Source organism: Apteryx mantelli, chromosome 2, assembly GCF_036417845.1.
Source record: "Apteryx mantelli isolate bAptMan1 chromosome 2, bAptMan1.hap1, whole genome shotgun sequence".
Taxonomy (NCBI): domain Eukaryota; kingdom Metazoa; phylum Chordata; class Aves; order Apterygiformes; family Apterygidae; genus Apteryx; species Apteryx mantelli.
This window is the reverse complement of record NC_089979.1, coordinates 131,180,175-131,207,381: the sequence shown is the minus strand read 5'-3', so window position 1 is coordinate 131,207,381 and position 27,207 is coordinate 131,180,175. Positions and strand designations below refer to the sequence as shown.

The 27,207-nt window shown below is 39.8% G+C and overlaps 1 protein-coding gene across 5 annotated transcripts in view; it reads left to right on the top strand.

Annotated features, from left to right (window-relative positions):
• CREB5 (cAMP responsive element binding protein 5) overlaps nucleotides 1-27,207 on the top strand; it is a 259,891-nt gene that overhangs the window by 26,638 nt on the left and 206,046 nt on the right. For 3 of the 5 annotated variants that reach the window (XM_067291564.1, XM_067291563.1, XM_013941396.2), the window contains exons 2-3: nucleotides 16,316-16,387; nucleotides 19,483-19,576. In XM_067291564.1, coding sequence (XP_067147665.1) covers nucleotides 16,334-16,387; nucleotides 19,483-19,576 — 148 coding nt within the window. In that variant the 5' untranslated portion in view covers nucleotides 16,316-16,333. Of the gene's footprint in view, nucleotides 1-13,483; nucleotides 13,521-16,315; nucleotides 16,388-19,482; nucleotides 19,577-27,207 lie in introns of those variants that run through there. The other 2 variants (XM_013941397.2, XM_067291565.1) reach the window with 2 other exon arrangements.

Below are 27,207 nucleotides of genomic sequence, written 5' to 3'. Positions count from 1 at the left end.
TGGAAGGGGCATAGGCACTTCAGCACAGTTCTCAGAGTGGATTAGTTAGCCCCACTGAAAGACGTAGCTGATTAGCCCAGGAGCAATGTCATGCTGATAATACTTCCAGAATATGAGCCGGTATCTCTGCCCAGCTCTGCGTCATGCCATGGAAACAGGCCTGTTCCCTCACAGTCAACTCAAGTATTTTGAGTGCGGCACAGCAGAGACACACCAGGGCAAAACTTTTGGAGGCAATAGACATAAAAGTTAGCTTGTGTTTTTACATACTTAGAGGCATGTTGTTAGATTGAAGGCTTTGCTATCCAGAGGACAGGAGTTTTGTTGCAGAAGCTGGTAGGCACTAGTATTTGTTCTTCTGTGCCAAAATGGAAAATGCCTCTGCGTATGTTGACAGAAGACAGTTGTCTTTCTGTAACGATTTTTGATTGCAGGCCTTGTCTATCAACACACCTCTGGGAAACTACAGATTTCTTCCCTGCTCTCCCTCCCCCAAATCAGCCTTCAAGTAAATAGACTTTTAAAACAACTAGGGTTTATGGAAGAGGGTTTGTGGAGCTGTGATAAAGCACTTCAGGCTGTAACTTACACTTGTTTCTGAAGCTTCACTTTTATTGCTTTAAAAAAATTCTCATATGATCTCATTTTAGAATTGAGTACTTCAAAGGTTGTTCAGTCCACGTTCCTTTGAGGCTGCCTATGCAGCCCTGTAATTTTTTTTCTTCATGTTCTGTTCTCTCTGTCTTTTTTTCCTTTCATCCTTATTAAGTGGAAAACACCAAAAGGATTTTCACACACCAAAATGAATAGCCTTGCAATATTCTAGCTGTGCTTCTTTAAGAGTTACTGTAAGATCACAGTGCAGTGGATCTGAGTTTTCATGTTCATGCTCTAGCATCAAGTGCCTGAACTGGTGTTACTACACAGGCTTGTGTAGTGCAGATCTGCAGGCAGAACTATTCTGGTAAAGCCCTCCAAAAGGGATTTGATTTAAATCAGAAATAATTGTTTTATTAACTTTAATTTATCACATAATTAAAGCCTTTCATCAAAAAACATAAGCTATATTGACTTTTTGAAAAGGGATGAGGAAAAGAAGGGATGTTTGACAGCATGTAAGTAGTTTTTTTCCCACTTTCTCCTCCCTGGTCCCCAAATAGAAAGTCATATCCAATAGAGAAATAGGCCTGACCTCTCTAACAGATCTTGGCATTATGAGGTTTGACCTCTATGAGGTTTGACTGCTTGAGTTGTAGGACTGCATTCTCTAGCTGGAAGACAGACTTATTAACATTGCCTTATCAACTCCTTCAAAATGGATATCATGGTCAGGCAATCTTATGCATGAATGGACGAGCTGATCTGAAATTAAAAAATTTGTTAAAGACAGCGTTGATCAAGAAATCCTAATTTTTCCATAAATCTCCTCCCAAACTCTTCCACGTGAACACTCTCCCCAAAGTTGAATCAATTTTTTTCCCCATGGATTCAGTTTGTTTTCCCTTTTCTTTTTCGGTAAGAAAATAGGAGAAAAAAGTGGAGATGAGGTTGTCAGAGAAAGACATTAAGAAAAGAAAATAGAAGTTCAAGAACTTTCTTGAAAAATTAAATACATTCCTGAAATTTCTTGTTAGTGCCAAGGACCATAATGACTTATTTTTTTATTTTCCTTTGCTCCGACACTCACCTACCAAAGTGATTCATTTGATCTCTTTTATAGCTAAGATTGAAATCTATAAAGAGAACTATAGAATCTACAAAAGAGCTAGACATTAATGCTAGAAGCAAGATAACCTGTGAATACTTCTCACAAGGAATTAAATGAAATTTGCTTTTGATGTGTATATCCCTGTTCTCTAAGATGCTATCACCTAGGTAATGCTCAGTGCAATTTTCCCTGTTTAATTTCAAATAGAAGATAGAGCCTGTTTGTCAATATGTTTTTTGTTATTTATGAAGTGATGCTAGGAGAGAGGCTTGTATTTTAGACTGGTTAGTTAGCCTGGATGGCCTTTCATGAGTAGGGATCTGTCTCTTCTTTTCTTACCATCACCTGCCCAAAGCAGCTAATTTCTTAGGCCTACAGCTTGGCCAGGACAGTGCCAAAGGTGTTGCTGTAGTATGAAAATGCCTTGGAGAAGGTCCTTTTTTTTTTTAAACACCATAAAAACAAATGACAAAAGTGCATAATACATTATTACATATACATTACATATACATAACAGGCATATTATGAAGTGATATGAAAATGCATAAAATAAAATGTTTTTTATGGAAATAGAAAATGAATGGTCTAAGATCAGAGGCTTCTTCACATGAGACCAAGACAGTATGTGAGAAAGGGGTACATGAGGGGAGAAGAAGGGAAGTCTAGCATCGGAGTCTGCTAGAGGATGGTAGACAATCGTAAGAGAGCCACGTAGTCCAGAGATAACTGACATGTTTTAGAGTCCCTGGAAGAAGACTCACAATATTCCCATTTGTTCTTGATACCCTCCAAACATTTTCTGTGCTACAGAATTATGCAAAGAATGGTACTATTTGGATGATCCAGCCAAATTGGCTGTCAAGCATTTTCTTTGTCTGTTTTGACAAATGAGAAGATAATAGAACTTATTTGTAATTGCCACTGTCATCTGAAAGAAAATCTAGTGGTATTAATACTCAAAAAGCTATTTGTGGCATTGATAAATGCAAAAGCATTAGTCAGTATCTGAAACTGTTCATATAAGTAGCTCTCCATGTGAAGAAAACCTAGCGCTCTTAAGAGTGGAATTGATAACTTCAGCAAGTTAATTTTTTGACTTGATAGTAGATTTCCTGTTAATACAGTTATAAAAATATTAGATAGTATGTCATGCAAAATTATGACAGATAGCATATACAGAACTAATGGCCTTCACATTGTTAGTATATACTTGGAAAGAAACATCCTGCAGTAATAAGGCTTTCTGAGAAGAACTCTTGACTCTCCTCCCATGACTGATCAGAGGAGGATGGTGCACTGTGAGGTTTTGTCAAGTTCTTAGTATGAAAACATTTTGCAAGTGCTCTGCAGTTCAAAACACTGAAGTTTGAACTTGTAATCACTTATGAGATGCAGTTATGGATATTGCTAGCCTGGGAAATCTATCTTTGCAGGAATTCCGCTACTTCAATAACACTGTTATTTTGTGATTATGATCACCTCTGTAGCAGAGGTACTTTGAGGTGTAAATAGATCTATGCTTTTAAGAAGTTGATATGAGACACTTGTAATGTGTTTGTTGTACAGGCATATACATAGTAATAAGGTTAGTGATTCTTCATGCAAAGATCATGGATCTTTGGGTTTTCTGTGTAATGCGTTATTTTACCTATATTATTAGAGAATGGTAATCCTTACCCTTTTTTCAAAGTAATAAGAATGTATTTTTTTACTGTCCTGGTACAAATCTCAGTGAGCTTCTGTTCCCATAGCACACAAAGCAAGAGAGAGAGGAATCATGTATTCTTATGCTTGCTAGACCATCAAAACAGCTTATATATGAAATCCTCTTTTTAGAAATAGAGGCGATTACATGTTCAGATAGCTTTTTAATTTTTTTTAAATTCTATTTTAACTTCTTGTACAAAGAAGTCTTTATTCATAGCTCTCTGCATCGTAGTGTGAAATGAGATAAATTATATTACTTAAAAATGCAAAAAGACAGTCTAAGCAGTCCAGTCCCCAAAAGAATGATCTTATAGTTAAGCATTTTGACTATTTATTTATTTATTTATTTATTTCCTGGGTTTGCATGTCTTGGCATGTATCATGTAAACTGGGATTTTTCAGATGAGACTAAAGATATAAGATATTTAAAGCTCATTGTAGTTAACTATGATTTGGGCATCCTTAAGCTCTGTTTTAAAATTTCAGTTTTGTTCTTTAGCTCCTTGTCTAATTTTGGCGTAGTATTATGTCTTTATGTCAGAGAGAATACTGAGAGAAGAATGAACAAAATTATCTGCGTTAGTCTAACTTTTCCTTATTTGTTTACTTTTTAAGATAAATACTCCCTAAAGGGATATGATTTGAAGAGGGTGTGTGCAGCTTAAGCTGCAAATGAAGCCCTTTAAGTACTTCTTGTTGGACACCTAAAAACTGGAGGCATTCAGTATCACTAGTCACTCTTGAAAATCTCAGCCAAGATTTTTTCATTCTTCCCAGAAGAGCTGTGGCCAGGATGGCTGAGGCTTGAAAGTTGTGTATTTACATAAGTGCAAGTTACAAATCTGTGGTTTTTAGGGATGTTTGAATTTCACCGCTTTACACTTGCAGCATGTTATAAGTTGCTGTTGGTTGTTCGCAGATTGTGAACGTACAGTCTATGGAGAATTGCGCCTTACTTTGCCTCCTCCTTATTGGGAAAGCCATTTTTTTTTGTGTGTTGGTTTTTAATACTCTCGCTTGTAGTTCTGGATTGGTCACTGCCAGAAATCTGTGGCTAGTCACTGGCTGGGAGTTGTTTCATGTTGATGTACTGCCTTCTTAATGGAGGCAGCAATCCATCAGCCCCAAGGGCTGCTTTTCAAAGCCATGTGGCAGTCTTGTCTGAGAAGAAACTGGATAATTTTGCATTGTGGAGACATGCTTGCAGTGCTTTAGGGAAGAAATGCCTCTTTGCACGCTCACAGCCACCCGGCACGCTGGTGTGCACACACACACGCACGCCGGTACCATAAAGCTCTTCTCAGCACCTGCTGGGTAGATCTCTCTGTTGTGTATCTCCTTATGGGAGCGTTTCCCATGGCTTGCGTACGCGTTTGCCTACTGACAAGTGCCGCTTAATTGCTTGGTGCTAAAAATGAGACTTACGCTCCTGCCCAGCCCCGATGGGACTTTGCTTTGTGGCAGTGGTGACAGTCAAGTGCAGAGACGTCATCTTGCTTCAGACGTCCTCTGCTTGGTAAGCAGCAGGGGATCAGTTACTGCGTTTATGTCCCTTTATCTCTGCATCCCATCTCTCTCTCCTTTTTTTTTCATTTGAGGTAGGACCGGAGATCTGTTTAGCCAAAACTACCCAAGCTGTGTCTCTCTCCAGGTTTGTCACAGAGCCCTGGGCCCCGCTCCAGCCCGTTTTGGCTCCCAAGGGACCAGAAACGGAGCAGCCCCTTTTCAGTGCCGTGGGCTGTTTCACCCACACAGCTCCCTCCAGCGCTCACCACCGGGACAGCTGATGCCCGGGCGCTGCCGTGGGTGCTGGGCTCCGGATCAGGCCTGGTGAGGGTCACCAGGCTCAGATGTAGCCCCGTGATGGCCGGGCAGGGCCACAGGGCCGTTCTGGGGTATTAAAAGAGAGAGAGACAGATTTCTGTTCCTCTCATGCGCCTCAAACGTATTTCCAGGGTGTCGTTAGTGTTACAGGGGTGAGGAGCACCTCTGGCCCTTGGAAATATCTCTGGGGCAATTTCCCTTTCGCTTGGAATTGCCGGAGTTCTGGGGAAGATCGGGATTGCTGCTTTTGTGCTCAGAACAGGCATTAGAGGACTCAGGCATAGGTTAGAGGAAAAAGTTTTTGAAGACCTGTTCTGGATTCTCTTCAAAGTTCACCCCTCTCTTGGGTCCAGTCCTGTAATGGTCAAGAAGTTTGACCCCAAGGTTGCAAACACATCCAGGGCAGGGGTAGGAGCCAGAGCCAAGCCGGTGGGGTCCCAGGGAGGGGCGCTGCAGGAAAATTTTTTTTTTTTCTTTTGGATGTCTCCCAAGTAGCTTGTGGGCTGCCCTGTGCACTTTCCAAGTCAGATACCTGAATTGCCAGAGCAGACAGTCCTTGGTCTTTGCTTTGGCACTAACTGGAAAGAAATGCCTCCGTGTTGCTGAGGCCCATGTGCTGTTGGCAGGTTTAACTGGAGGAGTGGGGTGGGGAGAGGAGAGGGCTTCTGCCCAGAGTCTGGCTCCTCTGGACGTTGCCTGTATTTCAAAGCATTTTTGGCTCCAAGCCTTGGTGGTGGTTTCCTGATTTCAGAGTGCTTTAAAAGTGGACAAGGCTCAAACTGAATTCCCTGCCCAATGCTTTGTGCAACTTCCAGGGGATTACGCGGAAATCAAGATATGAGAGCTGGCTACGAGGGCCTGCTCTCTTCCAGCTGAAGAGAAGTGTGAACGTGGTCATTAAGCCATAAACCATAAACTGGATACTGTGTCGGCACAGTGGGCTCCCAAATGGGAGTGATTCTTTTGAGGAAGCAAAGTTGTTTCAGGCACTGGCATTTGGGCAATCCTGCCTTGATAAGATCATGAACGAGCCTGGGAAGGGCTGTGCTGGCAGCAGGGCGTAATTTGTTGATGATATCGGCGCTGGACGTGTCCCATGATTACTGATGTAGCTTCAGGTACTCCGGGAGACTTAGGCTAAAACACCTGGCCCCAAAAAAGGCTTTCATTAACTTTTATGGATTGGACTTCTGGTCCATAGTTTTAACTGTTCTGAGAGATGAAAGCCTGCATTTTGAGGAAGAATCTACAGAAGGAGCTGATTGTAATGTGTAAAAAGGCCACTGAGGTACAGAAACTCCTGTTTAATATCTGCAACTTCTCTGAGTGTATGTTTTTCCAGCTTACTAATTAGTTCAAACAAATCCTTGCTTACTCTTTACAGCCCTTTTTAAGTCCGGTTGTGCTGTGCTATATTCAATACAAGTAGGAAGGATGATTGATCTAGGTGGAAATAGAGGGCTTTCTAAACTGGAGCCAAAACTCAAAATCTCTTATATTAATGAAAATATATTAACACTACGACGACCATCTTTATACTCCTAAAAACATATGCATAGCCTAAATCCAAATGAAACTCACTTGAAATAGGTTGTTATGCTGCTGTTAGTAAAACTTGTTATATGATGGTGAGAAACTAAAAGTGTCTGAAGATAAGGTGTATGTATTGGACAATTCCAGTAGTTCTGTACATATAAAGTTTAATAGGGCGTGAAAGGGCTACAAATCTGTCCTAAGTCTGCCCTTGATTGTTAGGGCTGGAAAGAACAATTTTTAGTTTTTAATGTCTGAGACTCTGTTGTGCTGAGGGGACTTGTGGTTTGCCAATGTTCTCAGCAGAGATTTGTTACCCCAGAGGATTTTATCTTGTGCTGAGAACAGTGAATGCTGAAGGTTTGATTCAGGAATTTTTGGTCATTTTGAAAAAAGAGAAGTTCCCAATAAAAAAAAAAATATTTAAAACTTGTAAATAAAAAAAATTTGTGAAAGTTAATAATTAATGGCTTGTGGCTGAGTTATTAATGGCTTCATTTTTCTATGTAATGAAAGTCTTGAGTTGTCTTGTATGCTGTTAACTATGAAGCCAAAAAAAAAGTAACAAGAGAGACTGGCCTTAATAGTAAATTATTTTAAATATAAAGAATTACAGAACTGTATCCATAAAGTATAGAAAGTTGGTTTGCAGAGTTCTTGTTTAAGGATTATTTTCTATAACAGACCAGAAGGAAAATTTGGGCTGACAGAATTTTCAAAGTTCATGTTAAAGCCCCTAACTGCTTCTGGTATGAAAGTCAGCTAAGCAGCCTTTTGTTGTTGTTTCCCTCAGGATATCTTTTATGTTTTCTTTTTTTTCTTCCTTCCCTTTGGAAATCCAAGTGTTTATTTGCATGCAAGGTAGGTGAATTCTTTTATCTATTTGTGTATCGTAAACCAAAGCAATTAGCATACTGCAGTTACAGTACACTTAAAAAACAAAACGACCCTTCAAAACCTTCAGTCAATATTATTCCTGGAGGGGAAATGCTTAATTAAATTGTATGCAAACGACAACAATAGGCAAAGCTGTTTGGTGTTTAATAATTGTTTTGGGGGGGGCAGTGAGTGAAAAAGTGACTGTAGCAAAGAGCTTTGCATGCCATGAACCCAAGGATAGAAATGAGGTCAGCCTTTGAAGGGATGGACAACACACTTATCTGCCAACGTTGGAAAGTCCCAAAAGATTAGCTTATTTGCCAGATGTTACTGGGAGTTCATCATTGACACCCTCTGCTTCATGGGCTTCATCTCTCGCCACAGTTGCAGTTGCCTTTTCTGCCCTTTGCAGGCTTCCTGTAGCTCCTCTCCAATGCGTAGCACTTGAATTTTTCCTTGAAGTTGATTTTTTTTGTTTCACAGCAATAGGCATGATGAACCATCTTGACTCCTGAAGATGATCTGAAGACTCTCTGTTTTTCTTTCGTACACCCACGATAATGCTCTTGGCATAGGAACCACTGACATGAAGCATAGCAACTTCTTCAGCTCTGGAAATGGTGCTGTGTTTATGAACAGGCTTGTAAAAGACAGAGGACCCACCTCACTTAATACTATTAACCTTTGGGAGTTGAGTGCAAACTGGGGCAGACTGTCTGACAAGCTATGCATTTTCTGTGTTTTTTTTTTTTTTTCCTCCCCTCTTCACCTTCTAAATTACTGTAGCTACATTTTGAGCAGTCTGTTTGTGCTATTAACAACTTGCTAGGGTATCAAATGTTGCATTATAGTGGTGTTAAATGTGCAGCCCACTAAAAATTAGTAGTGAGGGAGCAGGTGCTATCAGATGCATGTTAAGAATGACTGTGAGAGAGTGGAATAGAGTTCTCTGCATGTACCTTCTCCTTTAAATCTTTCAAGAGTTTGCTAGTAAATATTGATTTCAGCTAGGGATGATTTTAGCTTTTGTGTGGGTGTTCTGTGCCCCAAGGGACTGTGTCCCAAACAGGGAGAGGCTAAGGCCTGCTCATAAAGAAAGAACAAAGCAAGTATGTTTTCCCTTTAAAGTGCTAGCTGTTAGTGTTTGTTTCTTGAAGCAAGATTCCTGTCACTTGTGTTGGTGTAGTTGTTTTGCAGTTGTTCCCCCGGCCTTTGTGCAGAATAATTTTTGAGATGGACAGTGACTTATGTCAAGGCAGATCCTCTCACCACGTACATCCTATCTAAGAAGTTAGAAAATTGAAGCTTTTGAGATAGTTAGTGGAGGGTCCTTTTTTTAGGAGACCATTCAAAGCCTCTGTTTGAATCCTGCTCTGACAGAGCCTGTCTTTCTTTCCACTGACTATCTCAAGAGCCTCAACAGTCTAACTTAACCTTTTAATATGAGCACTTATGTTGAATGTCTGATGGTACAGAGCAAGAATATTCTTCCATGGTTGAGACAAACCTGAATTTCTGATGTTGTTTGACCACCCACAGACACTTGATATTCTCCTTAACTGTTGGCATATTAAGTCCATAGACCTAGATGTTGGTTTTATTGCGATAGGTCTGGCTTAGCTATTGAATTTCCAGCACTGAGAAAAATTGCATATAGGTAAAATGGAGAAGTTATATAGGTGTTGCTGATCTGCTGGCTTGTGACATGTATATTGTTGAACAGTGACTTTTTCTTTCATTGCTCAGGTTTGTGGTTATATTGTTGTAGATTGTGTTGCTGCTCCTGCATGTTCTGTTAAGCAACCTCTGTGCTGTCAGCGAGGCTACAGTCTGGTCTCTCCTGAAGCTGAAAGAATTGTATCAGCCTCATAACTAGGGATAGCGGGTATTAAAGTTGTTCTGCAAATGACATCAATGGAGGACAGTTGCAGAACTACAACCCTGGACCGCTTCCATGTGAGGCAGTCCCTATTTGGCCAATTGCAGAGTGTAAAATAACCACATCACTCCTAGAAGTGTTTTTCCAGAGTTGATGTAATAGCCATCTTTCCCTATAAAGATCTGATTTCTCCTATAGAATATTTCTATGCTGAGATAACTTTCATGAACTGTTTTCAAAAGTGCTGGGTTTTGTGTTTTTTTTTTCCTTTCACTCTCGGCCTCTGTGTTCCTGTTTCCTTTTTTTGTGTTCTGATGCCTGTGCTCAATATTCCCATGGTCATTTCTGTAAAACAGCAAATCCCTTTGCTCTATACCAAGTTAATCCATGCTGGATTTCCTGTACTGAAATGGAGAGCCTTGGAAATATAGATTAACCATTTAAACCAGTGCTTTTTCACTAGACTTGAGATAAAGCCCATCCAGTGGAGAGGACAAAATGTGTTTTCTACTGAATATGCGTGTCTTGTACGGATGTCATACAGTGTTGGACTCTTATTTTACTATTATTTGGGAAGGCAATAGGTCATCTATTTTTTCTTTTTTTTTTTTGAGAGGTGTCCTTTTTCTCCCTTTCTCTTTCTCAATCCAAGTGATTTGTGGTGATAGGCCTCATTTCCACTTTCTTTCTCTACTCCATTTCCTCTGGTAGCTCCTTGCCCTCAGCTGCTTCTTTTCCCTGCTTTCTCTTCGCCCCCCACCCCTCCTTTAATTCCTGAGGTTTTCAAACTTCTTGTTTTCTTGTTCACTTTCGGAATTCCCTATCTTTGCCCCTTCTTTGGTTATCTCCAGTTCTGCTCCCACTCTGCCTTCAAAGGAAGGCAGCTCTGCATAAACTGAAGAAATGCAGGAGACGGTTTCTAGGTTTTCCTTGATAACAGAAACAGTGTTTTTTTAGTAGCCAAAAGCTGAGTGTGGGAGCAAAACTCTCTATTTTACCTCATTTGATTTGGAGATGAATGGGTATACCTGGAAGAGAGAGACGGGACAAAACTTGGGGACTGCTGGAGAGCCTTTCCAGCCCTGGATTTTGTTCAGGTGGGCAGTACATAAACTGGGGTGCTTGATGGCATAAAACAAGAATCTTTTTGGTACTCCATTTGCAATTGATAGCGAAGGCTGCAACTGGCCAGCCATTTCACAGGTGGCAGGGGCTGGCCGCAAGCAGGGCCCCTGCCATGTCACACAGGCGGTGCTTTCTGCTGCCTCGCAGCGCTCCTGGCCGCGGGGAAGGCAGTGCTGCTTGCTGTTGAGTCAATTCACACATCAGCCACTTCTTGAGAGCGCTCCGCTCTGCTTAAAGATTTATGGGGCTCTCTTCTTTTAAAACAAATGAATAAAGGCCCAAGCTGAGTGTTTTTCCACATATAAATGTCATAAATATAATCACAAAAACTTCACTGGAGTACCAGTGAGGGCTAGAGCCCTAGCTCAAATGTGTATCGCATTAAATGCCTTCTTGGGGACTCCAGACGCAAATTGCTTTCCAGCATCCAGAACCATTTGGAAATGCTTTAATCCTGAAATGAGGGGTTTTCTAATGGAAATGCTGACAGACCCTTCGTTGTGGCAGCCGAAGCAGGCAGGGCTGTGATAATGAGCCCTGTATGCGTGCATGTGGAAAGCATGATGCTAGTTTTAGAAAACAAGCACTTTGACTGAACGGTCCATGCAGAAGAAAAACACCATACACCATTTCAGTACAACGATACTTAAAATTGGCTTTGCTAATGCAAGCACATATTGGGAACAACCATAGGCATTAACCCTGTATGTACTACACTTCCAAAACCATCAAGTTTTAATAACATTTGTAATAAGGCTGTAATTACCTGTTAATAATACAGAGTAGCCATAACTACTTTTTAAAATGCTGTGTACACTGATGGGGTTCTTTAATATTCACAAGTGCACTATAACCCCATCTCCTCTCATTTCTTGCATGTTGTGACCATGGCCCTAAAAAAATAGGCAATGCTTCATATATTGCTGATGTCTCTGCATAATGCTGCTAATGTTAACCACTAAGTATGTTGTACTTGTATTTAGAAATCTCAGTGACCTTGGTCACACCAGCCTAAAGAAAGCGGTCTTCCAAACATGTGCCCAGGTGATTAATTTCAACAAGGAGGTTGCTTATAGGAGTGTAATTACTCACTCACGCAAATGGTAGGATCGGTGCGCTGACCTGTGTTAGACCCACCGTAGTACACCTCCCCATCAGTGCTTTTTCACTGTTAATCAGCGGACTGAAAACCTTGCAACATTTAGACAGCTTGAGGTTGAAGGCTGAAATGTCACTTTTAAAAGAGGGTTAAAAAGGTCACACAGCTGCAAATAATAATAGCCCAATGAAAATCAGCTTCTTACTGCAGCCCACTTCAAGAATAACATTGAAACAGGAAACAAGCCTGCTTGATGTTTTTACCAGTAAGGCAGTAAGATTACTGCTGAGTTTAAAAAGGGAGAGAGAGAGAGGCAGAAAGGAGCATGCTTTCTTGGTGTCAGTTGTTACAACTATTTTTCCAATTCAGAAGTGGCAACTGTGAAGCTGTGTAAAATCTCCTTGAAGAGCCTTAGCATGGAGGGTGCTTCCCACTGGGTGCTGCTGAGAGGGGGTGTCGTTTGTTGCTGTGTTTTGAGGGTGGTTCTGTTTCTTTTGTTTGTTTTTTTTATTTTTTGTTATGCGCTTGCATTCCTCACTGTGGGCTTCAGTTTTATTAATTTCCATAAAAGATGTTTACAAGAATCTTATTCAGAAATCAAGAAATAAAAGAAAATCTTGGCTTGCTGCAGAACTTACTTACTTGTCCTACATATGACATGGCTTGGAAAAGTCCTTCCATGTTTCTCCTGTATTTTTATTTATTTATTCTTCTAATCAGAATACCTTAGCTTCTGCTAGGCAGAGTGATATTTCAGGGGAATGGCAGGCTACAACAGCGGAGCAGATTTCCTCTCATCTGTATTCTGCCAACAAGGCTCTTTACATGGTCACAGTAGGGCAATAAATGCTGACAGGTGTTAACATCTCTGTTAAAATTCAACCCCATTTTCTGCTGCATGACGCATTCATGCCTATTTTTAATAATATCAGAACTAATGTTGACATATCAATATTAGTGCTCATTTATTTCTATAATTCTTGTTTGTTTCTTTTAAGAGGCCGTGAAGTTGCAATAAATTAAGCAATTGAAAACAGCAGTCAAAAATTCAGGCCTGCATAATATTTTAACTGTCCAGTCATCATAGATCTGTCTGATATTCTTCGTGTGCATTAATTGTGGCAGTCATATGTTGTACTGTGGAAAGCGCATGAGTGTCACTTGATTCCTAAAGATCTTAAAGGTTAATAAGCACCTTAATTTAGCTGGAGGTGTTGCTGTGTTTTATTTTTATTAGGTGAAGCAGAAATGCTGCCATCGTTGCTTTGTTTCCTTTGCGCGTGCTGCACCACCTGCGCTCGCTGGGAGACCAGTAGGCTTGGGTGGTGTGGCCTGGGAGCACGCGGGAGCCGTGCGGAGTGATCCGCGTGCCAGCGGCAGGCTTTATTGCGGGCCGGATGATGGGAGAGGCATGCCTACGCCTCGAAAAGGTTGCTGCGCAAATCGCGCTCTGCATAACCCAAATCCGCCGCCGAGCACGGCGGCTGTGCTGTTGCCAAGCTGTGGTTGCCATCCTGCATTGCCGGTGCCTCCCCAGCTCTTGCGAGGGGTAGGAGGAAGGGGGGAAGCCGGAGATTCGCCTGTCCAGTCCAGGTTTTCAGCTGCTTGTTTCTGCTCCACATTCAGGTATAAAACTCAAACAGCTGCCTGAGGATAGCGAAGCGCTGGGCGCCCTCTCAGAAAGCAGAAGGCAGCTTCTTACACTCATTTTCTACCCTCAGAGACCCAACAGTACTACAGTCGCGACCACAGCGCTGTCATCACGGGTAAATAACAACTCTGCATCGCGCAATTTGAGTCTGGGCAGTTGCACTGTCTGGTAGCATGTTTTATAGGTCAGGTCATGCTAGACAGTATCCTGGAGGTCACCCACGATGTGTGCATTCTGGATTATTACAGTTTTCAGTTTAGCCTCTGAAAATCAGCTGCAAAGAGTGATTCTCATGGGAACCAGCAGGTGCTTGTACATTTGTGGTAAATGACGAGATACTGAATCTGACACTTTTTCAGGGTACTGAAAATAAAATCCAAGTCCAAGTTTTTCTATAGTGGATACCCACATTTAGGATTCCAGTCTATATCTAGTCTGTTATTTTGGTGCTTACTCCATGCTTATTTATATCAATAACCTTGAGAATTGTTCAATTGTTACCAGAGCATGTAGTTATGGATTTAGGGACCTAAATCCCAAGCTCTCAGCGGGAGGAAGAAAAACCTTATATTTGAAGCCCTCAATAGTCAATAAGAAAACAAAACCAGAATAATTCCTGGTAGTGTTTTGAAATTCACTTGTACACTTGGAATCGGAGTTGTTACTCTCTGTTTTCTTTAACTGGGTATCATCCCTTGTTCTGCAATTGAAAATGCAGTTGTCGCTCTCCCCTGAGGAGGACAGAGGGGGGTAACACAAGCGTTTGGCAGGGCTTCAGTTGCAGGAGTAATTGAGATATCAGATAAAGCCTTTCATTAGCCGCACATAACTTTTTTTTTTTCCTGCCCTGTGAAAAGGTCTTTAGGAAAGACAACATCCCAGGGTCACACACCATAAATAGAGGTGGATTTAAAAATCAGACTAGCTGGAGGTTTTGTTTTTGTTTTTGTGGGGGTTTGTTTGTTTAGTCAGTTATCTCTGCACTGCTTGTTTCTTTCAGGCAGTATAGCGTAATTCGGAGAATTTTTATTGCTTCACCTCTTAGCAGCCTGTCTATGCACAGACTGGAACTGAAATAACTGAAATTAGAAGTAATTTAACACCTTTAGTTATTTTAGTACAAGCCTTTATGTGAGCATACTCTTTCATTTCTGATTATGAGTATCCTATTTCAGCTTAATATAGATGTAAGTTAAATCAAAACAGGATATGAATAATCTTAAAGGAGTAAATTAGGTACAATTGTAATTATTTCAGTTCCAGTCTTGTGTAGTTAGTTTAGACCTGAGTTAGGGTCTTTCTTACCATCCGATTGTATTTGGTGCAATAAATCACTGGTCTCAGGCCAGGTTTTGGTAGAGATGTCCATACCAAAACCCCCCAGTTGGTGCTAATTACCCCCTCGAGGGAGAGCATCCCCACGGAGGTTAGAGGTCACATGAAAATAGAGACATTCTTCTGGATGGTGGTGCTGCTGGGAGTCAGTGGAGACCCGCAGCTGGTGCTCTGCTGACTTTTTTTTTTTTTTTTGGTCATAGGTAGGATATATTCTGTAAATCTAGTGCTATCCACCACTGTAAATTTAAACTAAAAGGGAGGGGGGGGGGAAAGAGAGTAATTGTCATCTGAATTTTTTTTTAACTAGAGAACTTACATTACTGAGAAATGATTGCTGTAAGTACAGGTCTGTGATGATGATAAAGTTCACAGTGTATTTACTGTTTGCAGGGGAAGGCAGGAACTTTTCTGGAAGTAAAGCTTCTCTAGCAACAAGTGTTAAATGTGGTAAAGGTATTTCTGATAACTGGAAGCAATGCACTGTGGTTTTAAAACATGACAGTAGGGTAGAGTAATCTTAGCTCTTGTCCTTCTGCCAGTTTTTGCAGCTTTAGAGTCAAATTTTGCTTCTCCACTAAAATATTAGTCTTTGCTTTGTTGTATGAAGGACCCACACAAACACAACTCTGGTATTTTTTTGAAGTGGGGCTGCGATGAGACTGAAGGTTAACTTTTAAGGCATACTATAAGCAAAAGACATATGTTGTGCTCTAAGGCGGGTCGGCTGTTATATTCTAGATTGTAACGCCAATTGTAAGAACAGGCTCAAAACATTCAGAAAGAAGTGATGTATTTACTTTTAAGTCCTATAATGTTAGTATAAATGATTTTGTCCATTCTGGTTGGGGACACTGCTGTAATACTGACCCAAATTCAGTTGTGTTACTGTATTCTGAGGGCAAATGCTTTCCCCCACCTGTGATTATTCAAGAGCCAGGAGCTTTGCCCCAGGCTTTAGTTCAAAATAGAGAACTGCAAGTGCTATGGGGCTGTTGCAGTTTTGCCTCTTGGCTTCTCAAGCTCCTTGGGATCTGGTAGATCTTTTAAAGGACATTGATGGACATTTGTCCTGTGTGTGCAGAGCGTGTATACAATATAATATATTTAAGTTATTAATATTGAACAATATGAATAAAGACCTTCAGAAAGTGTGTTCTTTCTCTGAAATAACCTAGACGTCTGGTTTTAATATTGTTCAGCAGGAACTGAAGAAGGAAAGGTAAAAACTCTTAATTCAAGATCTTTCTGAGCAGACATGGTCTTATCTAATAACAACACTGAACATATGTTTTTTTCTGAGGCAGGATTTCTGCTGTGAAAGCCTAATGGATTTTTTTCTTCCTTCAAAGTAAATATGTGCTCAGGAAGGAGTAATAAGAACTTAGACTGTAGGGAGCCTGCTGAATATTAGCAAATTTAGTAATGTGAGGATGAGAACTTCTTTCTGGTCTATTTGGGAGTTTGAACTAAAAACACAAAACTTGAAGATTGTATGTTGCATGCATGTGTGAAGTTTAGAATGTGTATATTCAAAGGTTCCCTTTCTTTCCCCCTCCCCCTTTTAACATGTAGATTTATGAGGAATCAAAGATGAACTTGGAGCAGGAGAGGCCTTTTGTCTGCAGTGCCCCAGGCTGCTCACAGGTGAGTGGAGTCAGCGGTGATATTAATTGAGTCCTCAGCACTAGCTCTGGCTTGTATAATGCCTCCTGATGTATTAACACATGTCTAATAGTAATGTGTGTTTTGTTTTTTTTAAGTCCTTCCCCCCAACTCCCTCCTTGCCCCACAAGATAGTATTACAAAATGTTTAAAGCAAACTATTCAAGAGTGAGTTGGTAAATGTGCTTTTTCAAGCTGCTTCTGTTCCTTCCCTTGCCCCTAACTCCAATGTTTCAAGCCAGGTATTGCAAATTCCTTTAATGGTTAGCAAGAGAAGACACACTAGGAGGGAACACATTTGTCTTTCTTTCTTCTGCTTATGTGTACAATGCAATAATTATATTCCCCTGTGGATATGGTTACTCTCCTGTTTCTTTTTTTTTTTTTTTGTGTGTGTGTGTAATCCTTAAACACAGTGCTGTCGTATTAGCTAATATTTTTATTTTTGAGAGATCTTCCTACTAAATGTCCTCTATTTAAAATGTAACCTATAGATAAGTTTTGCCCGAGGATGTTACATGTGGGATTCCTGTTGACTTGACTGGTGATCTGCCATGTGCTTCTGAGGGTACAAAACGACCTGTAGCATTAGATGTTTGATCATCTTTAAAAAAAAGAAAAAAAAAAAGAGGGATTTTACCTGTTTAGATTTTGAATTGAGTCTTAAGAGTTTCTTCTGCAAAATCGATAACATCATCTCTTCCCTTGCAGTGATGAGGGAAGTTCCATGTGTAGCACTTCTGATCCTAATTTTGTTCAGTGACAAGAGTTTGCAAGTAAAATCTCCAGGCAAGGACATATTTTGGGTTTTTGCCACAGACCTCCTATATACATCTGTTTTAAGTGATTTAGCTTACCCATTTCCCAGATTCCCTCTCTTTTAATGAGGGTAATATTTTCCTGCTTTAACTATATGTTGAAAGTTTTCAGCTGGCTAATATTTTTACAACCCTTTAGGTTCCCGTGATAGAACGATGGATGAACGAAGTATTGTGAGATTATTACTGGAGTGTAGGTGTTGATTTCAACAAGAGTTGAAATAAGAAAGGGAGAAGCTTGAGATGAGGTTAACAGCTGGCCGAGAAGCTTTTGCCATTCAGTTAAATGGGAGAAGGCATCTTGTTGGTTGTCCCTCTAACTGAGGATTTGTCACTTCTGACCTCCACATCCACCATTCTATCACGGAGATAGTATAAAAATATCTGAGTTCTATAGTCAAAATTTATTTACCTTTTTGTTGAATCTTAAAACTTACTTCCACTCAAATCAGTGGACTTGAACCTGTTAGCAATTAAGTTCCTCAGTGGAGTGGAAGCTAATACAAATGAGCTCCATTAGGTATTCAGAGACAGGTTTTGTGGTACACTGTTATGATTTGGGAAGATGAGCAGTCTATGGGTGACTTCATCTTTTCAAAAAGCATTTCAAGTCTCATTTCAAAATGTGATTTCTGTCTATTGTAAACCAGGAATTGGCAGAAGTGTATACAGTAGATCTGGCTAACCTGTTCAGGGACTTGCTTCTCCGTATCAGTCACTGCATATATTTGAGGGGTGAGCAAGTTGGTCTTTTGCACAAGGAAGAAAATAGATTTATAGAAAAGACACAGTCTGGACTGAAGGAATAGCTTCAGTCACACAAGGCCCTCTATAAGCCCTGCCAATCTCACCCTGAAGAGAGAGCACAGTGTTCCATGAAGGAAAATTTCATTTCCATGAGAAGAACCGTGTTTTTTTCTCACAATATCATTGAGCAAGTTCTTTCACATATTCCATTTGTTCTTAACGTAAATTTTTAGTGCTGCGTTTCTTCCAGATGAGTAAGCAATGAACCAGGATTTCACAGAGAGGAAAAGGTCTTTGGGATTTTTTTTTTTTTTCCAGAAAACTCGTTCCCATTATTTATCCTGCTTTGTCTATGGCCTTAAAGAGATTCTCGGAAGGTGTAATGTACTGCAACTATTTATACTATAGCCACAAGCAAAGTCACTTATCCAAGAATATACTATGTTGAAAGCATTGTGTCACTTTAACTCTGTTATTGCCAGTTTTTGACATTCTGCTATGTACCTGTTGCTTTAAAAAGCTGTTAATTTTTTTTTTTCCCCAAGCTATGATAATATATCTTTTGGCCTTTACTAGCCCTGAAATAACCCTGTTAAAACTACTGCAGTAGCAAAGGCCTGTGTACACACCTTCTGGTGAAGAAAACTTAACAGAGCTTTTGGGCCCTTAGACCCTAAGTGTTCAAGTGCTTGTGCATTTATTCAAGTTCATCTTTTCTTGTTCAGAAGAAGCTGTTTGTTGTAGCATTCTGTTATCAGACTATGTAATAAAAATGTTAGCACACTTACTGGATTCTTACAAAGTGTGGCCCTTCATCATCTCTACTTGACAAAGGGAAGGAAGTCAATTCAGTATCATAAAGGATCATAAATAGTTGTTAGATACTGAGCACTGTTGCACTGTCAGTTTAAATCAAGTTGATGTATCAGACTCCTCCAGATACAAAGATGCATTTTGCCTGAATACTTTTACAAAAGCCTGGCTTCTCTGATTATTGTTATTGCTGTTCAGCAGTACAGGTTGCAGAAAGATGCAAAAGCAGAAAAATCCAGTAAAGAGATTTAAGATATCCTGCATTACTTTGCATTTGCCGTGGGCTAAGAGCGTACACAACAGCAGTTATCACAGTTCTGCAGGCACGTGATAACTTGTGAAGCTGTGGTAACTGGAGCGTGTGTCTGAGACCCTTGGAATCCAAGACTTGGTCTTACAACTTTTTCAAGCAAATGCACTGCACTTTTCTGTGTGTAACCCCAGAGAGCACTGCACCAAATATGTTTCTAAGCAGAGTACAGAGGTATTTGTTACTCATATTCACTTGCATTTTCAAACACTCTGTTGCTGTTCCTGTACTGTTTGGATGGCTGGGTACATTTCCTTCTCTCTCTCATTTTTGAAATTCTGTCCAATGCCAGAAGTTTATTAGCGAATTAAATTCTTCTTTTTTTTTTTTCTTCCTTCCTTTCTCTCTCTCTCTCTCTCTCTCTCTCTCTTTCTGTGTTTGCCTGACAGCGTTTTCCAACAGAGGATCATCTGATGATTCACAGGCACAAACATGAAATGACTTTGAAGTTTCCTTCAATAAAAACAGATAATATGTTATCAGGTAAGAAGACATGAATTCAAGAGTCAAGATAACTATTCAGATGATGTTGAAAGCATGACTCCTACTGGAAGGCTACTGGCAAAATACCTCCAAGATTGGTTTAACACCCCCCCTCCCCCCCAGCTCCAATTAAATAACAAGTAGAGATGGAATAAGCTCGAATGTGTATCTTTGGACAGAAAGACAGCTGCCATTCTTATGCCTTCCCAAAGGTTTGGCATGAGAGGAAGAGAGATTGCTGAACCTCAGCCATGCTGGCAGCTCTATCACTGACTCCCTTGTCAACATGCCAGTGAAATACAGGCACTTTAGAGTATTTCACCTGGGAGCCCAGCAGTGAGTGTGTTAATGAAGTGCATTTATACCGTTCTCACAAGACTCACTATTTTAACTCTGACAAGCTCACTTCAGCAACCCTAATGTGCCACATCATTAGAGTCGCCTTTATAAAGACCTGCCCACTTTAAATAGCTGTAAATCCTCCAGTTGAAGAAAGGTAAAACAGTGGATAATATCCAACACTCTTTCCCCCAAAGTTAATCATCTCTCTCCAGTTCTCCCATCATGCACAGATGTTATGGGGTACAGAACTATCCTTATGTGCAATTACAGCCTATAGTTTCTGATGTGGTTTTCTCATATTCCTGTCTGAGTATCCACACATTGGTGGCTTCCTAGCATTCAGTAATTGCTGGGTAAATTCACAGGCATAAAGCTAATCTTAATCTTACTGCCTCTCTCCTCTCCTGTTCACTTTCCTATTGTATATTCCTTGGGCTGTGCAATTGATACTTAGGAATAATATTACTAGCATTTTTCAGGTTTCAAAGTAATTGTGGGGAGGAAACTTTGATGCAAATGTATGTGTGGATGTTAACCAGTTTTTGATACTTCCCTTTGAAATAGGCTTCTTATAGGTAAATTGTGCCTGTTGTAATCTAAGAGTACCGACTCTCAGCAAAAGTTCCTCCATCTCTGCTCATTCTGGGTACAAATATAGTAATTGGGGGGGATCTCAAGCAGCCTATTTTATGGATGAACCCCAGGAAATCATATTTGGGTATCAATTACTTGCAATTATTTCATTTGGGTTTTTGTTTTGTTGGTCTTCTGCCTATGGGACTTTAGGTACCAGTGAAAAATCTGACAGACCCCATCCCAAATTGAATTTCTTTTTCTCTTACTCTGGAAAATGCCATAGTGGACTAAGTTTAGAAAGAAGCAGTACACAGCACATTGGAGAGTAGGGCCTATAAAGTGTGTGCATGCCAGCTATGCCCACAGAATCCTGTGCTTGCAAGCACGAATGAGAAAATGCTGCCCTTGCACTTGGCAGTGTCCTCTGGCAGTGAAATTGCTTGAAGACAACTGTACTTTGGGCACATTCACCCCGTGAAAATGCTCACTTTCCTTAGAGCTTTCTGTTTGGCAAGAGTCTTGCTCTAAGGCAATTTCTAAGGAGTATATTCTGTCATCAGGAGTCCCCTGAGTGGAATAGCTCCATTTCTGTTTGGTAACTTCTGTGATATAGCTGTCCTCCTTCCCATGGATTGCTTTCCTGGTGAATGCTTTGAATGGCTTCCAGGATTCCCATCAATAGTGTAACCATGCAGTTAGCCAACTCAGTATGTAGAAATGCAGAATTTTGTGGCCAAAATGGCTATAAGATTGTGTTTGAGGGGTATATTTTTTATGTTTTATGTATGAATATCCTGTGTGGTAATGAAAGAGTAAAAAACTGCTCATGTTCTCAAAGACTATGGTGAGTGTATCTGACCACAATGGCCTGACAACCTGGTGCTCTCATGTATGATTTTTCTTTTATGTTCATTTGGTGGATTTGTTTGGTGTTTTGCAGTCCTTAGTTTGGAAGCATCATAGATCTTCTACTCTCTGCTCAAAGACATTGAAAAATAGTTGTTTCATTACCCGCCTAAACCCTGGGGAAATCTAAATACCTTAAAGTTTAAGATGTTTTATTCTTAGATTTCATAATGAAAAATTAATGATATGTGGAAAAAAGAGACAGACTTTTCTCTTAGACATTTGTCTTCATGTCTCCCTTCTTGTTTTTTTGCATTTTTGCTCATTTGATTCTTGAGGAGGAGGGAGAATTGTTTCTGTCATCAGTAGATTCAAAGAAGCAATTGCCCTATAATAAGCCAGGTGCAGTGTTAGCGTGTAGTGTGTGTGTGTTTTAAGCTGCCTTGAAGTTAGATTTTCTCCTTTTTTCCAGTATATTGTATACTATCTTTTAATGTGCCCTTTTGTATTTGAGTCTCTTCAGTATTCCAAAAAGAATACTGAACACTTTTAAGTAACTAGTGCACAAAAAATAATATTCTGTATGCTTTAAGATAGTATTAAAATTATTTATACTGTTTCGAGACAAAGCTAACCCCCAGTCTGGGGTCACTGTAATGTCAGTAATATTTAACACACAATAACCATTCTGTATTCTATGAACTATTATTGGAGATAGTCACTAAAATTGCAGGGCTGTTGATCTTGTACCAACACATCTTAGAAACTGAACAAAACATGACTCAAGAAGTAGGAACATGTTTCTAGTGTATGAAATGTGTGCTGGGTTATGAAATACAAATTTGTAAGTGAGAGGTAAAGTCAAAATATGTTGTTGTATGGGCAGGGTCAGTGTTTAATAACCAATGTTACATGACCTGATTGAAGCTATTGGTGCTATGCCGATTTATCAGGTATGTCTAGCCAAGAGCTTTCCTTGTTATCAACTGGTTCTGCTATATTTACAAGTTTTATTATATCTGGTGATTCCTGAACTAATTTAGAAACTCCGGGTACATACATACACTAAATAGCTATGTTCTCTGACTGTTTAAGTGGAAAGGAAGTCCATTAGAGGCATTTCATTAAAATGCAAGTGATTCTTCTGTCGATAACTTGACATTCATTTTAAAAGACGGCAATAAGATTGTAATGTTAGTTATTCCTTTTTGTGTGTGTATTTTTTGTCTGAGTGTTTGAAAGCTTTGTTTGACTATGGATATAGAGTCATTGATGGTTTCCATTTTCACATTTCTTAGCCAAGAAAGAACTGTTTGAGATAATACATAATATCTTGTCTAAGTTTTGTATGCTAGTCATCGTTGCAGGAAAGTTTGTAGTTAGTTTGACTGAGATGAATGCCATCTCTCTGCTGTTGTGCTGACTAAACATTACATTGCTGTGAAGCTCTGCATTTTGTGCATGTCAAAGGTTTTTTTTGTTTTCACAGCACTGAAATATTAATGACTATGGGACAGATTGTTCCCTCCAGGTGAGTGCTGAAAGCTGAGTTGAACTGAGTTTTGGGAGGAGGTATGCTGAGATTCCCTTGGTATTAAATTTAAGAGGAGAGGGAATGAAAGCTTGCCATCTTTGAGGGGGAAAGAATTTGTTCCCAAAAGTGCTTCTAGCAGATGAAAGAGAGGCCAGGGTGACCTGTAGATGTGGAAAGCTTGTTTCTTTCTGATTCTATTTACTGAAATCCTATTGTCTAGATTTTTGAAGGTAAATCCCACTATGGAGATAGAAACAGTCTCCTCTAGATGAAAAGAGGTGTGTGGAAAAGGTAGTGCAATTACATTACTTTTTCCGGGTAATGCACATGTCAGTGAAGTAACTTATGTCATCCTTGGTTGAGCCATTTTCTTTCTCTTTGAGATTTACAAAGGGAGGTTTATCTAGATATGAATTTTGTGGAGTGCAAAATGAGTGGATATAAGGAAAAATTGTTTTGTCTGATTTCTTGTTCACTTTGGTGTCCCTTGTTTTACCAAGGAATGAAATGGAAAGTCCGTTGCACCTTCTTTTTCTAAAATTCAACTGAGGAGGTTCTGAGTGACCAGAAGAGATTAAAGATGTATTTTACCCAATGTGTGTACCCTCAGAGAAAGTCCAGTCAGCACTTTAAATGGTGAATCATTTAGCAGTAAAGTTCTTGGGAGCCCTCAACTGCGAGCTCCTCTGTAAAGGCAATTCCACCAGATACGACTGAGTGCATCTCTGCCTCCTCTGCGCTTCCATCACTTACTTGAGGTGTCATGGCCTTGAGTTTTCTGGTACACATGGGTGGTAACCTGCTGAATCCATGGAGAAACTTTGTTGAAATTCTCAGAACATTCCCCTATTCTTGTGGCTGCTTGATGGGCAGCCCTTCCAATTTCAGTGCTAGTCCTCTTACTCTGACTTTGTTATCATTGCATGAAAGTATAACATGGGTAAGTATATAAATTCAACAAAGCTCCACAGCTGAACAAGCCAGATGTCTATTATTACTGTGCATGAGACTAAACACTTTTTTTTTAAAGATGAAGAATCAAGTTACACACTTTGGAGCTGTGCTATTAGATATCTTTTACTGAGGATGAATAACATTTGCAGTAGTTTAATGGTCAATATAAACTTTAAAAATCTGGAAATTCTTTGTTTTTTTCCAAACGAAAGCATGTTTAGCATGGCTGTCCTTTGATTCTCCGGCTTTTTCTTAAACTGGTATCATGCTTTAATATTTCATTCATGCTTTGAGAGCTGAAATACTAGGATTCAGGCTAGTTTTACAAAATGCATTCTGGTAGATGATTCAAATAAACTCTCTGTATAACAAGTTAATGCTACATTTCCCTGGGATTGTATTTATTAAGGCTGTTGTTTTGACAGTAACTTATTGAGACTGAGTCTCATTTAAGAGGTTATTATTTCAGTAATTACAAAAAAACCCCAAGACCCACAGCCAAACATAGTGAATATCTAGTGAAATCTTTTTACTTTGCTGAAGACTCCAAATTTTCCACTGCCTTACCACATATATTTTCAATGAATTTAGAAAATCAAGGGTCATCACATCAAACACTGCGTTTGGGGTTAGGTTTTGAGGATGGTTAGCAGCCAATATATATTCAGTATAGCAGGCTCCAGCTAGAATCTGATTGTTGAGATTTTCTGAAATTCTCTCCTATAAAATACAACAGGTTGACTTGGAATCTGCAAAGATTAGACAGTTCAAGCTTTCTTTTTTTTTATTCTCCAGTTACATTTTTGAGATCTATTTAAACTTAATGTTTCTTGCAGCCCATCTGCAATGACCATGTAAACAAACAGGCTGATTACTCATTCGAGTAGCAGACCAAACAAGATATTTATCGCCTAGTTGCAAGTTTGACAGGTTCTGTGTTCAACCTAGTGATAAAGACTAGATAGAAATAACTTCCTAAGCAATTATTGGATGGCAAAGGTTGGGCTGTGAAGCTACATTTGGCTAGAGGTGGGTGCCTGAAAGCACAGTAAACTAGTTGTGGTAACAGTTGTGGATGGGAAGATTTTATTCATTGAGCAGTCTGACTGAACTGTGACTGCTCAGTGTAACAGCCAAATATCTAGGGTTAACCCAAACTGACCTGAATCCCAAGTGATCCGGTTCAAAATGCAGCTTGGGCCATTAAAGGTCTGGGTTGTCTGGATCACAGTGTGCATGTAGGACAGCTTCTGGCAGTAACCTGTGTGTCCTCACTGGGAAAGCTGAGGTGGTGCTAGTTCTGTCTGAGTTTTGTTCCAGTTGGGTCGGCATATCTAGTTGCTGAAGTGCAACAAATCGTAGCCCTGTTCTTGGTGAGCCTGTAATAGTTGTGGGTGCTAGTGATAGATAGCAACAAAAGATTTGTTTGTACCAAACAGGGAAGAGTGAGGTCAGGCACAAGCTGTTGGAACTATTAATACATTTTTAAGTGCTGAGATTTAGGAATATTTTATTAATTTTGGGAGACCTGAATGTGTAACTTAAGCTAGGGTCTCCTTTGTGATATTGTTCCCAATTAAAACATGAGGGCTTGCCTAATTTAGGAAAAGAATTACTGTGGTGTTTGGAGTAGTGTCTTCTACTAGGAGTGCTCCAACCTCCTGAGGGAGAATTGGTGTTTTCCAAGGGCAAAATGTTTGGTTGCCGCAGAAGCAAAGAAAGCCTGCTGGCATTGGTAGCCTCAGAAGTCCTGAAGTCCAGAAATCAGTGGACACGGTGTAAGTACAGTGTAACTACTGCACTATGTAATGTCTCAACATTATAAAGTCTGATTTTTTTGTCAATTATGCTGTCATATAAATGCACAGGTTTCATGGACCTCTGGTTTCTATGAATGTTGAAAGATGAAGTAGCATAAGGTAGAAAGGTGGGTCTTGGTGTACATCTGATTTAGTTGGCTTTCAGAAGGTCTGCAGGTGGGGTTTTGGAGTGGTTGCTGGGTGGGTGCTTTTTTGTTTATTTGATTTTTGGACAGTAGGAGGAGGGCTGTCTGTTTAATGAAATGTTGTTCTGAACTGTTGCCAGTCTGATTTCTGGACCATAGAAACTACAATAACCATATAGGGAGATTGCAGTAACCGTTTATGATGACCATATCAATATGTAAGTGGTGTAGATAGTGTTACTAATCTATCAGCTCTAAGGCTGTTAGATAATAAATCAAGACAGTTAATTGGAAAGATTGTCCTCTGAAGCTCACTGTAGGTAACACAACATATCTGATTTCCTCGGGTTGTTTGTGATACAAAAGGACCGCATTCAACATGTACAGAAGGAGGCAGAACGAAGCCTTTGTGCATTTGAAGACCTGTTCTTGGTCTGGGTTGCCTGTTTTCACTGTTGAAATGGATTTATTTCACTGTCTCTTACTTTCATGGAATAGATGCTGAACACATCAGGAGCAACTATACTGACTTTAGCTGCATATGCCTTAGAAATACTTTGTTATCCATTATGTAGCCTCTGATCTAATATAGCCTCATGTAGTAACACCTGATTTCTTGACCAGCTAACAAGACCCTGTCTATGTTAGTGTTCCCTTACCTGTTTAAAAAAAAAAAAAAGTGGGTTCAAGCAACTCTGAAGCAAAGTTAAGAATTTGGTTTGAGTGACAGTGGTGCCATCAACTTCTTTATGGAACCCTAAATTCACATTTTGGTCATGAAAATGATACCTTGCTTATACAATATGGTTATATCATTGCCTAAGATATGACATTTCATATGTTTGCCTAACATTCAAATATTAACATCCCTTTTATGTCCAGAAAGACTTGGCAATGATTATCTTTCTGTTTTTCTACAAAGTAATAGTGTTTTTTCACTGAAATAATATTTCATCCTTTTTGGAAATAAAATCTATTTCTCTGGATTTTCAGTGTACTTTGTCTCCAGTACAAATTGCAGCCCAAGGGCCAAAGACAACCCTGGTGTAAATCCTCTGAGTTCAGTGAGGTTACCCTAGAGATTAGTTTGGCACTACTTGTTTAGGGCATAGACCTGTAAAGTGCTGAGTGTCTTCAGCTCCCATTGATGTCAGCACCTCATTGACTCAATTCCTTACGCTGAGTTCCTGCAAGATTCTTGGAAAGTCTTATGTTCCTGTCTCTGGTAATACAGTAGTTAGCTGTGAAAACTAATAGATAAATATGTGTGCATTCCCAAACACTTGAGTTTTGTTTCCTTTAAGCTCACAAGTATAATACTGAGGCCAAAAGAAATAAAAACAGAATTTTAACATTAAGGCCTTGCTTCTTATGTTACATCAATATGTTCCATCAGAAATATGCATGCAGACCAGGGTCTGTGCCCTTAAATTA